This window comes from Toxorhynchites rutilus, chromosome 1 (genome assembly GCF_029784135.1).
Source record: "Toxorhynchites rutilus septentrionalis strain SRP chromosome 1, ASM2978413v1, whole genome shotgun sequence".
Lineage (NCBI taxonomy): Eukaryota > Metazoa > Arthropoda > Insecta > Diptera > Culicidae > Toxorhynchites > Toxorhynchites rutilus.
The window spans coordinates 34,023,633-34,037,510 of record NC_073744.1 but is presented as its reverse complement, the minus strand read 5'-3'; the positions used below and the strand labels follow the sequence as shown (position 1 = coordinate 34,037,510).

The window sequence follows — 13,878 nt, the reverse complement described above, 5'->3', positions numbered from 1 at the left end:
TAGAGCTGTTATAGAAGCTCGCTTCCTTATTGGCAAAAAACTCGGATAGCCAATTTTCACAGGCCTCTTTTGTGGCTAACTTCTGACCACCTAGCTCGTTCGCCATGGACAAAAACAGGTGCAAAAGCTCCCCCTACTTTCGTGTGTTTGCAATGCCGATTTCGCTGCTAAAGTCTGTGTTAGGGAACATTTTTCGATGAGAACAAAAGTCCCCCTACTTTCATGTATTTGCAATGCCGATTTCCCCAAGGCTGCTTGGTTTTGATGGCTGTGTTAGGGAAACCGTAAATCGGCAGTTAGGGCGTTTAGATAACGCCTAATATTTTACAGTTATTCAATTGTTTATCTAATGAAAAACAACATTTTGTTAGTAGAAATATTTCCTATCAATTGATGCAAACATCTCTCCTATCCAGTACTAAATGTTCGAGCTATAAGCATTCGAAATCTTTTCTTTTTCCTGCATGTTCTGTGTTTAGGTTTTCATTTTACCCTCCATATATTCCGGTTAGACGTAGTCCCACGTCAAAAAATAAATTTGAATGAAAACATACCCGAGATTTTTTTAGATTAAAAACACAGATTTTATTGTGGCGATAAAAAAAAACTGGATAATATTTCCAAAAACTGGAAGATTTCAGGATTTAACTGTTTGATTGGATCGAGAAAAAAAAACTGGAAGAATCCAGTTTAAACTGGAACAATGGCAACGCTGTACTCAACACCAAAAAATAGCCCCGACTTGCATGTATTTGCAAAGCGGATTCCCCCAGGCACATTTATTTTGAAGACCGTGTTAGGGAAACACAGTTCGGTGGGAACAAAAATACCCTCGATTTGCATATATATTTGCAGAGCGGATTTTCACAAGTACATCGATTTTGAAGTCTGTGTTGGGGAAACCGTGAATCGGCCCAATCAAAACATGGCAGTTAGGGCGTTCAAATAACGCTTGATATTTTACAGTTATTCAATTGTTCATCTCATGAAAAATAATATTTTATTAATTGTGATAGACGCGTAGAAAAATTTCCTATCAATTGATGCAAACATCTCTCCGATATGTTAAGAAATGTTGGAGTTATAAGCATTCGAAATACGGGTAGGGTTAGAACACAAATCGGCAGAACAATTGTATGGAATAAAAGGAAGTTCATCCAGTTTTCATGAATTTTAACCGTTTAGAGATTAGCGAATTGTAATATACAGCATATCAAACAAATCTTAGAGAATTTCCGATTCGATTGGTATGCAAATCATGAGAATTCGTTCACAGTGAAACATAGTTATTAACGTTAACTTTATTTCATAAAAACGTGACCTGTTTTCTGATTTGGTACCCTTCCTGAAAGACGTAGTTCTACGTCAAAAGTACTTGTCCAAAAAAGTTACTCCTATACTCGCGTCGGTGTGTCAGACCGAAAATTTTAAAAAAATTGCACACATCCCCTTTGTACCAACACATGCGATACGTTAAACGATGACGAACGACGAATAACGAAGCTAGAGAGAATCGCAAATTCGTAGTGTTGATATTTTCTGAGAAATGAACGAATTATTGATTTCTCGGTCTGACAGACCAATGCGCGAGTATATGAGTGTTAATAATGTCTTCAAAATGTCTTCAAAAATCAAATGTCTTCACAGTAAGTTAAATGTCTTCAAAATGAAGACATGTCTTCAAGCCTGGCATCCCTGCTCAGGTGGAACGCAGCCAAAATAGCAACACCAAAACAAACCGGACTGTCAGTGGCCCACAATAAAAACAAATCACATAACACCGCTCGTGTACTGGCCGCTTATGGCCAGCTGATTCTTATCGATTTACCGAAAACTACAAAATCACAGAAATTCACTAAATGACTTTAGTGATGTTACATTCAAAACAAGTGTTTAGCAGGTGATGGGTCGAATTATATTATTCTCGCAAATGCTGATGTTTTTGTTTGCAGATTATGCAATGAAACTTGCCGGTCAAATTTTAATCGCTGGCAAAAAATAACTTCCGGTAATGCATTTAACTTCCAGACAAGTGCCGTAGCTCACAAGCGACGAAAAACTGCTGAGGAAAGGGTGAGTGACCTTGGAGTTGGTGCTTGTTTCTTTCTTGTTTGAATCATCCACATTATAGAAAGCACCTCGTGTGATAGAATTTTCGGCCAAGAAAAAGAACCAAACCCAAACCAGCGGAGTGGTGGACATTTGGCGTAATATGACCGTCGCAGAGCTAGCCAAATCATGCCAGCTCGATTTGGAACACATCCAGGAGGTGATGTTATACGTGAAGGGGGCTGGCGATATCGGTCCAAACGCTCGCTTGATGGATCAAAAAATTATGAAGGAAATTCTCGCCAAGTGTGGTCTACGGATGAGAATTGTGGCCGCACCGAGTGTGGAAAGAGAGGAGGAGGAAGCTAGGGATCGCGATGTTGTTCCGCGACCGCCACCGTTGGCCGAAAACCTCCGGGAACGACCTCCGGTGGTAACTGTGATGGGTCATGTTGATCATGGCAAGACAACGTTGCTGGATTCGTTGCGTGGTGCGTCGGTGGCGGCCAGTGAGGCCGGAGGTATCACGCAGCACATTGGGGCGTTCACTGTTGAGCTGGACAGTGGCGAGAAGGTGACGTTTTTGGATACACCGGGCCATGCGGCTTTTAGTGCTATGCGCGCGAGAGGTGCTAACCTGACGGATATAATCGTTCTCGTGGTGGCCGCTGACGATGGGGTTATGGAGCAAACCAAAGAGGTGCTCAAATTGGCAAGGGATGCAAACGTTCCGATCATTGTTGCTGTAAATAAGATTGATAAACCGGATGCCAATTTGGATCGCGTTAAGCAGGAATTGGTGCAACATGGTGTTGCATTGGAGGGATACGGAGGCGACACTATCGCTGTTGGTAATTGTTTTTTTTTCTTATTTTGCCAATGTAGATGTTCCGTTATATTCATAATTTTTTTAGGCGTTTCAGCTTTGCAAGGTACCCACTTGGATGAACTCGCTGAGGCCATCAGTACCCAGGCTACTTTAATGGGGTTGAAAGGAGAATACGTTGGCCTAATGGAAGGGGTAGTTGCTGAATCAAAACTCGATCCCCGCCGGGGGAAATTATCCACTGCAATCGTTACCAGAGGGACGCTACGAAAGGGAAGTGTTCTCGTTAGTGGTCAAGCTTGGGCTAGGGTACGTGGGTTGTTTGATCATGCCGGTCAACCGGTGACTGAAGCAACACCCGGGATGCCGGTGGAGATACTTGGGTGGAGAGAGCTTCCTGCCGCGGGGGACGGAATACTGGAAGTCGACTCGGAAAAGGTTGCCCACTCGGTAATGCGGTGGAGAGAAGCCCAGGCCAAAATGCATAGAGCCGAAAGCGAAAAGGATGCGATTCTGCAGAAACAGATGGAACACGATCAGAAGTATCGAGCAGAGCGGGAGCAACAGCGGGCAGCAGGCCATTATCGGAGGCGAAATCGGGGCCCACGGCCAAAAGAATCCGGTCCGGAAGACCCCACTCCACGGGTGAACGTCATCATCAAAGGAGACGTCCATGGTTCCGTGGAAGCTATCCTCGATGTGTTGGAAACTTACGATGGAAACGAACACTGCCGGCTCGATGTGGTGCACTATGGTGTCGGGGATGTTTGTCAAGGGGATCTTGAGTTGGCAAAGCTTTTCAACGCAGTCGTGTATGCATTCTCCGTTGGCTTTCCTGAGAAACCGAAGGATGTGCACATTCGTGCTGTTAACATTATTTATCGACTGGTGGATGATTTGAAGAAGGAAATCAATGCCAAACTGCCTCTGGTGGACGTCGAGGAAACGGTGGGTGAGGCTAATGTACTGCAACTTTTCGACATCAATGAGGGCAGAAAAAGCGTAACGGTTTTGGGCTGTCGCTGCACGAAAGGCATGTTGAAGAAAGCCATGCGGTTCAGGCTAGTGAGAAACGGAGAAATCGTTGCCGATGGTTTGGAGCTGGAATCGATGAGGCACCTCAAAAATGAGGTCGATACGGTCAAGAAGGATGTGGAGTGTGGCTTGAGACTGAGCTCACAGGATGTTACGGTGAAGGCTGGTGACACGATTGTGTGCTATAAAATGAATCAACAACCACAGGAGACTGATTGGGATCCGGGCTTTTGAAGTGTGGATTCCGTAGAAAGTAGTTAAAGTAATAAAAGACCGGAGTGTACAACTCTTTGAGTTAATTAAATTTAATAATTCAATGTAATAACCGAAAAGTTGTGAATTAGCGTTCGCCCATTGCCTGTTTACGCCTGAAGGTATACTTAAGAAGTATTGTCTAACGTTAGGCATTTTTAAAATTTATTTCATGAATCGCTTCCAATGAGAATCATATGAGGTGAAGTAGTATGCGGAGTATATTTGAATTTGTAAACAAAATTGGTTGTCATTATTTTCGTTCAGTATGAATTTATATGGAAGGAACGCCACGCCCTAACCTCAAAAGGCTCCCACGCCTGAACAGGCGGAGCGGATTGATAGGAAACTCTATTTACTCATTTTGAGTCTTACAAATACTATTGGTTTTGGAGGATGGAAAACTAGCTGCTTTCTTTCGTTTGTTTATTGGTGACGGAATTCAAAGAAGTGAGATGAGATGCTGTCTCGATGACCGGTATTTATACTGCTAGTGAGATGTTTCGTGTGTGATGTCTATTGCGCACAATATTTCGTTTGTGTTTTCTCGTCTGTTGAGTGTTATCTCGGGCTACTCTAAATTTACTCGCGTTGTACGCGACAAAAACAAAGTTAAAAATAATCACAGTGGCATAATGTTAGACGTCGTGCACAAATTACGTCATGCGTGAAGGGGGGGCCCATATTGATGGGGTTCTGAGAAAATATGTAATCCGCCATTTTGTGGTGGCCGCTATATTGGATTTGCATTTTTCATTAATAACTGTATTCTACTAGTCAATCCCTTTCATTTGATACCCATATTGATGGGGTTGTGAATAAACTATATATGGCGCCATCTTGTGGTGGTAACCATTTTGGATTTGCATTTTTCATAAATAACTGTGTTCTACTAGTCAATCCCTTTCATTTGATACCCATATTGGCTATTCAATATGAAATTATTATACAAATTATTCAAAATTTCCGAAAATAAAGAATAAAATACTCCGGATAATCGAGTTCGACCTGTTTTTCAATATTACAATTTGATCATGTTGATTTTCTTAAATGAATGAATCTTAAAAAAAACTTTTTTTCGGCAGACTGTTCAAGAGCGCTTCCAATGCATCCGAAAATGAACACGTTGAGCTGGTTTCATCGCACCGACAGTGGACTTTTCGTTTAGAGAGTGTCAACTGGGAACGACATCAAAAAAATTGGAAAATGATTTCTATAAAAGTCCGCGCGGACCAGCGTGAGTCAGACGAAAAATTCTTCTTCAGTCCCCTAGCTCGATCGGGGCTTAACGTGTTAAATAAGCTGGAAGAACTAATGTATGCTGGACAGGAAGAGGAAAGGTTGTTTGATGAAGTATTGTAAATAAATGGCCGATGAAAAGACCTTTTCGTGGCTTTGGTGGTCAGCTGTCTATCCATTTTGGCCATTCACCCCAAAATTTTCTATCGGTCGCAACTAGGGGATGTTGGGAAGGTTGACGGTCTTCGCTACAATGTTTATCTTCACCCGATCCATCCTCCAGTGATCTTTGGCATTATGGCTGATGCCAGGTTCGGCATAAAGACCACATCACCTTCGCGTGATACTTCTTGATAAAGGCTACAACTTACGGCAAGCGCTTCGTACTGATATCTCCCCGATCATCATAAGACTGGAAAGAAGAGCGGCTTGAACATTCCCTTCTCGTCTCCCTAGGCTAAAGGGTGTGTCACATCAAATTGCATCACGGAAAAAACGCTGTAGAAATTTAATTTTTAGGAATTATATCTTCAGCTTTCGCTTTAAAATCAGATAAGAGTATATAGATCACGTTGGCCATGCTTCACTGTCAATTTTTCGTAAATTTGGAAAAATGTCGTCGAACGAAAAAGAGCGTCGTGAATTAATCCTGTGCACTCATTTCGAGAATCCGGAGTTGTCACATCGGGACATCGGTAAGATGCTGGGAATCGTCCAATCCATGGTCAGCAGAGTACTAAAACGATACTTCGAGAACCTAACCATCGACCGGAAGGTGAAGAACGGCAAAAATGGATGCTCCGTCAGTGAAAAAGATCACAAGCGCCTAGTTAAGCAGTTTAGACGTGATCCGAGAAGTTCGGTCCGGGATGTCGCCAATAAGCTGAATTTGTCAAGTTCATTCGTTCAGCGGACCAAGCAGCGGGAGGGCCTGCGTACATACAAGGTTCAGAAGGCTCCTAACCGCGACGAAAGGCAAAACATGGTGGGGAAGACGCGAGCCCGGAAGCTGTACACCGAAATGCTGACGAAGCCGCATTGCCTGGTAATGGACGACGAAACCTACGTCAAAGCGGACTTTCGTCAGCTGCCGGGCCTGTTGTTCTTCTCCGCAGAGGACAAATTCAGCGTTCCGGAGGAGATTCCCAAGCAGAAACTATCCAAGTGTAACAGGATCACTGGACCACCTACAACCCGATACACATGCCCTTATGGCAACAAAATTCTAGCAAGTGCGTCACGCTGTGCAACCAAAATAAACATGCGAACCATGTCGTAAATTCAGGCCAAGGTTCCGATGGTTATTTATTGCATAATATGACGCGCTGACCATTAACTTCCTTTGTTTACTTTTGCACTTCTTCGCTAGCTTCGCTAGCGTGAATTTAATGACAAACACATGCTTGCGCAAATGCGCAAACGTTTCCTATTTATGCTTTCGATTCCGGTTGACATCTTTTCGGACACATGTGTTATGTGTTTTACTACAATTCGCCTGACCACGCATAATAATAGAATTTAGGTTGTAGCTAGTTGTAAGAAATAAACGAATTGAATAAAAGGGAGTCTGACCCAGTTGGGCGGACTCAGTATGAACGCGTACGTGAAAGTCTTTTCATATAACCGAAAGAAACTACTGGGTGTCCACATGGCGATCCTGCGACCTGCGACATGGCGACCGTGACAGGACTAGTGTGATCTGTGCGGTACTAAGGGTGAGCCGGAAAGTGTTGTTGTGCGACTGAACAGAAACCAATTAAGCAAATTAAGGTGCAAACAGTGATCTACAAATTTATTTCTCTCGAAAGAATAAAGTGAGTGATAGACGTTGGTCAAAGATTGTAGTGAAAGAAGAAGAAAATTCCGACAATGAATCGCTTGTTCCGGATTGATTGAACAATAAAGACATGCTGTCGAGCATATACAGCAAAGTGGAAAGCATGTTGAAGGAAAATGATTCCTGCACGGAGTCGGTTGGAGAAGCTCATTTGTTTGTGCCATCGTTGTCTGCTGAGAAGTTTGATTCACGATCGATGTTTACGTTGAACTGCAAGTGCTCTAATCCTTAAAGAGTCATTAACTGAACAAACCTATCCTTACATCAGAACCACCGAGCCGTCGGGGCCCAGCGCGAGACAAAAAGACAAAAAAATTATTTTAGCTGGTGCTGGTGAAAAAACAAAGAGAGTGATTTGTGATTTGTGAGTGCTGATAAATGAGACGCATGACAGAATCAGCGAATCGATATTGAAAGCAGCAAAACAGGTGCGCGAGGGCATGACGCTAAAACACACCACTGGGTAGCCTCAACGGTCAGCAAGGCATTCCCATTTAAAGAGGCGTTCCCGCAATACAGTGATTCCGTTGGTACTTGCAATCGTACTGGTACCACCTGCAGCAGTAGCGTTACTTCACCACAGCATCGCTAAGTGTTACCCCCTCGTCAACATAGAAGGAAATCAACTAAGTCAGACAGGAAGCAGCCATCACATGCAGAGGTGCCGGATGGAAAAGCAAGGCGGGTGAGCTCCTGAAATCATTATATATATAAGCAGTTCTTTTGTTGCCCAATGTGTTTTGAGACCAGCATGGGTCTTTTTAGCTCTAAAACCGTAGCAAATACAGGAGACCCTCAGGTCCAAATATTGAACCACTTAGAAAATCATGGTCAAATGCACGAATACCAAGGAACAATCCTTTGTATTCTTCTAGGCGTAATTATCATAACAACGCTCATGAAACTTTTTAAAGCCTACAAAACATGGGTAACAGCTCAAGCTGTGGAGGCGGCACGTAAAATGCAAGCGGCGTCCGACCTAGTATAAAACCAGATGGATCAAACTACAGCTAAGTTACATAAAAACGTCCAAAAACTACAAACAATCAACAAGACGATCCAACAAGAAATAGTAAAAAATCTTAGAAAAACTACATTGAGGGCTAAACTACAAGAAGCAGAGCAATTATATGCCGAAGTAAAACGAATTTTAAAACTAAATATAAATACTATTAAGGGATCGGACTGCACCCACTACATATCAACAGCTAAAGAAGCTATCCAAAATATTAGAGAAACTATAACTAGTAATAAACAGTATAAAAGACGTAGCCTAAAAGAGATTGGACTAGCGGTTTTATTTACAGTAGGATTGAACAAAATAAAATCAAAAATGGCAAACCTTCCAGAAACTATTAAACTCACTTCCTCCATAGTCCCTCAATTTGACGGAACAATCGACAAACTAAAATCATTTTTGGACGCACTGAACCTAGTAAAAACACTAGAAACAAATGACAATAAAACGACTATCATAACAGTTATTTTAACAAAACTCGAAGGAAGAGCTAGAAATGCCTTCCCCGACACACCATCTTCTTTGGAAGAAATCATTCAAACCCTTAAATCGACAATTAAATCCACACCCCCCGCTCAAATAATAGCAAAAATGACCGGTCTGAGACAAAATGGTAATATAGAAAATTTTTGCCAAGATCTCGAAATACTGGTCAACAAATTAGAAAATGCGTACATCGGAATTGAAGTTCCAACACAGGTTGCTAAATCATTGGCAACAAAGGAAGGAATAAAAAGCCTAGCTAACGGACTGAAAAACGAAAAAACCTCTCTAATCATCAGAGCGGGTACTTTCAACTCATTTTCAGATGCAACAACAAAAGCACTGGAAGAAAATTCCACAAGTTCGAACGTTAACATTCTCTCCTATTCGCAAATTAACAGAAACACAAATCGATACAATAACAATTTCAACCACCCTGCTAACAGGGGCAATTATCAGCGTTATCCATTTAATTCTACCAACAGAGGTAGAAACCAACACAGCTTTAATAATCAACAACGCAGAAACGCACAATTTTTCAACAACTCAACTTTTCCTCAAAGAAATAATAACAACCAGGGCCGACAGAACCAAGTTCGAGGTCAATTTACAAATAATAACACGCAGCGATATCACAACAACCAACACAATGCTAATTTTAACCGTCCGGTACAATACATCCGATTGACGGGAAACGAAGAAATTCCGACGGACGACCTCCAGTCCGAGCCGGTTATGTCATTGGAGGGAAACCAACAGTTAGGAAACCGATGTTAAACATTTACAAATGTGACGTAACTTGTTCAATGTTCGTCACCCTAAAAATGCAAATGACTAAAAGACCATGCACATTAATAATCGACACAGGTGCGGACATCTCTATAATCAAAGAAGACCCAATTAACGGAAAGCAAATAATAGACACCAACAATAAATGCATTATTAACGGAGTTACAGAAGGAAAAATAGAAACAATTGCAAGCACATGCACAAACATTATATTCAATGACATAGAAATTCCACATCAATTCCAAATCGTCAGCAATAAATTTCCAATAAAAGCTGATGGCATCTTAGGTAGAGACTTTCTAACCAAATTTGAATGTAACCTATGTCTGAAAACATGGCTAATGACATTCTTTTATGATAATACGCAGATAGAGATACCAATTCAAGATAACTGGGATAATAATTACGTTATCCCACCAAGATGTCAGTTAATAAAACAATTTTTCTTACCGAACATAGAAGAGGATACCGTCATAATAGCACAAGAAATTAAACCAGGCCTATTCTGCGCAAACTCAATAATCTCTAAAAATTCATCATATATTAATCTCATAAACACTAATACAAGTGAAACAACAATACCAACAGATTTCAAACCACTAGCAATACCTTTAAGCGAATACTCCATTAATCAACTTAACACAACAATAAATCAGGATTCTCCGAATAGAATTACCCAACTACTCAAAGAATTAAAACTGGAAAACACACCAGACAATGCGAAAACTAAACTTATCAAACTTTGTACAACTTATAACGACATTTTCGCTTTGGAAAAAGATACATTAACAACAAACAATTTCTACAAGCAAAAAATATGTTTAGAAGACAAAACTCCAGTATATATAAAAAATTACAGAACACCTGAAGCCCAAACAACAGAAATAAATAAACAAATTAATCACATGCTCGATAATAAAATAATTCAACATTCCATCTCACCATATAACTCACCAATATTACTGGTTCCCAAAAAATCTAACAACCAAGATAAGAAATGGCGATTGGTGGTTGATTTCCGCCAACTAAACAAAAAAATTACACCAGATAAATTTCCACTTCCAAGAATAGACGAAATCCTTGATAATTTAGGTAGAGCAAAATACTTTTCCACATTAGATTTAATGTCAGGTTTTCACCAAATAGAACTTGACGACAAATCAAAAAAATACACAGCATTTTCAACGTCTAACGGCCACTACGAATTCACTAGGTTACCTTTCGGCCTTAATATATCCCCAAACAGTTTCCAGAGAATGATGTCCATAGCTCTCAGCGGACTACCTCCCCAATGTGCATTTCTTTATATTGACGACATAATCGTTGTTGGATGTTCCGTAACTCATCACCTCAACAATTTAGAAAATGTATTTCAACAACTACAAAAGTATAACCTAAAATTAAATCCCCAAAAGTGCTTATTTTTTAGACCCGACGTGACATACCTAGGACACAATATTTCAGCTGTCGGCATACAGCCCGACCAAACAAAATTTTCAGCAATATTAAATTACCCCACACCTTCGACTCCCGATGAAGTCAGGCGTTTTGTAGCCTTCTGTAATTATTATCGAAGGTTTATACCGAATTTCGCAGAAATAGCACACCCATTGAACAAACTGCTAAGAAAAAACGTAAAATTTGACTGGACCCCCGAATGTCAAATAGCATTTAATAAATTAAAGAATGAACTCATTTCACCAACGTTACTTCAATTTCCTGATTTTACACGAGAATTCAAACTAATAACTGACGCCTCGCAAGTGGCATGTGGCGCAGTATTAACCCAAGAACAAGACGGAATAGAACTTCCAATAGCCTATGCGAGCAAAGCCTTCACGAAAGGTGAGGCAAATAAATCAACGATTGAACAGGAATTGACTGCAATTCACTGGGCAATAACGTATTTTAGACCCTATCTTTATGGTAGAAAATTCACTGTGAAGACAGATCATAGACCTTTAGTTTACCTATTTTCTATGAAAGACCCCTCATCAAAACTCACTAGAATGAGGCTGGATCTAGAGGAATTTAATTTCGACGTAGAATACTTACAAGGAAAACTAAATGTAACGGCTGATGCCCTATCAAGAATAAAAATTGACTCTGAAACACTGAAAACAGTGATGGCCATGCAAACTAGAGCCATGACTAGGAAAACACAAAGAATTGAAAATAACCCCGAAAAAGCGAATTTCACTGCACTCGACAACACCGAGTCTGATCAACTTAAAGTGTACGAGGCAGTCGAACCTAGAGAATGGGAGAGTCTACCCAAACTTCAATGCGGACGCGCATTTGAAAGTAATTAAATCACTTGTGAAAATGAAACTGAAATAATAAAATGCGCAATAACAAACAAAACAGGATATAGAGAAAAAATGTCGACATACACTGAAATTGCAAGCAATGACGAAAAATCCCTAGGAAACTTATTACAAAAAATTGAAAATATGACCAAGAAACTGAGAATAAGCGTGATAGCTCTAGCGTTATCGAGCGCAATATTCCAATTATGCAGCGTTCAACTCTTCAAGAAGACTTGTAACGACTCACTAAAAGACTTGCAAATAGTGCTCTACACACCCAAGCGTGTGATAGAAAGCAGTGAAGAAAAACTAAGTATCCTAAAAAATTTTCACAACACACCAATAGGCGGACACGTTGGTGCCAGCCGACTATACAAAAAACTCAGTAGACTCTATTCGTGGACAAAAATGAAACAAGAAATTTATGATTACGTCAGAAATTGCATACAGTGCAAACAGAACAAATACTTAACGACATCTAACGAAAATTATATACAAACCAAAACCCCTCAAAAACCCTTCGACCATATATCCATGGACACGATTGGCCCCTTCAATAAATCAAATTCCGGAAACAGATACGCCCTAACTATCCAATGTAACCTTTCCAAATATGTAATAATAAAACCAACCTCCGACAAACAAGCATCTACAATAGCAAGAGCTTTCGTCGAAAACTGCATCCTTGTTTACGGCACTCCTTCTGTTATCCAAACAGATCAAGGAACCGAATACAAGAATGAATTATTCGAGAACATATCTAGACTATTACAGATAAAACAAAATTTTTCGACACCCTATCACCCCCAATCCATAGGAGGACTAGAAAGGAATCACCGTTGTCTGAATGAATACGTAAGACAATTTGTCAACCCTACACAAAGTGATTGGGATGACTGGCTGCCTTACTACACATTCTGTTACAACACGACTCCTCACACAGACTTTTCCTACACACCTTTCGAACTCGTTTTTGGCAGAAACGCCATACTACCCTTCAATATCCAAAATCCTACACATATAGAACCAATATACAATCTCGAAGACTACCACAAAGAGCTACAGTTCAAACTAAAAGTTACAGCAAAGACTACTAAAGAGTTAATTGATAAAATAAAAAAGAAGCGTACAGATAAACAAAGTGAACTTGCCAAACCAATACAAATAAAAATAGGAGATTCAGTCCTGTTAACGAATGAGAACCGAAGAAAACTAGATAAAATATACCTTGGACCATTCCAAATAATATCAATTGAGCATCCCAATGTCACAATTGTAGACATTAAAACTAAAAACAAACAGACTATACATAAAAATCGCATAATAAAATGCAACTAATGAGCAACCCATCTCCATTAGGGGGAAGGGAATGCATAACTAAATTAAATTCCCAGACGATCACGAGTTTATAATATTACCTATTCAAATACCTATGTTGTATTGTATACTACAACAGTTTACCAAGTTAGTAATTAGTTAGTTAATTAACTCGAATACAAAAAAAAATGTACATATTCCAAATATTAAACAAACATGTTTATACATACAAAAACCAGAATAATTGTAAGGTCAGACGAATTCTAGGCGAAATTTACTGAACACGAATGATTCCATTAGATTACATCATTCTCAAAAAGAGGGAAGGTGTAACAGGATCACTGGACCACCTACAACCCGATACACATGCCCTTATGGCAACAAAATTCTAGCAAGTGCGTCACGCTGTGCAACCAAAATAAACATGCGAACCATGTCGTAAATTCAGGCCAAGGTTCCGATGGTTATTTATTGCATAATATGACGCGCTGACCATTAACTTCCTTTGTTTACTTTTGCACTTCTTCGCTAGCTTCGCTAGCGTGAATTTAATGACAAACACATGCTTGCGCAAATGCGCAAACGTTTCCTATTTATGCTTTCGATTCCGGTTGACATCTTTTCGGACACATGTGTTATGTGTTTTACTACAATTCGCCTGACCACGCATAATAATAGAATTTAGGTTGTAGCTAGTTGTAAGAAATAAACGAATTGAATAAAA

The 13,878-nt window shown here is 40.1% G+C and overlaps 1 protein-coding gene across 1 annotated transcript; it reads left to right on the top strand.

Moving 5' to 3' along the window:
* The first annotated feature begins 1,760 nt into the window (after nt 1-1,760).
* Nucleotides 1,761-4,214, top strand: LOC129763593 (translation initiation factor IF-2, mitochondrial). The gene is made up of 4 exons (XM_055762835.1): nt 1,761-1,900; nt 1,953-2,073; nt 2,132-2,900; nt 2,964-4,214. Exons 1-4 carry the CDS (start codon nt 1,860-1,862, stop codon nt 4,142-4,144), a joined length of 2,112 nt encoding a protein of 703 aa, XP_055618810.1. The 5' UTR covers nt 1,761-1,859; the 3' UTR covers nt 4,145-4,214.
* Nucleotides 4,215-13,878: the final 9,664 nt, after the last annotated feature.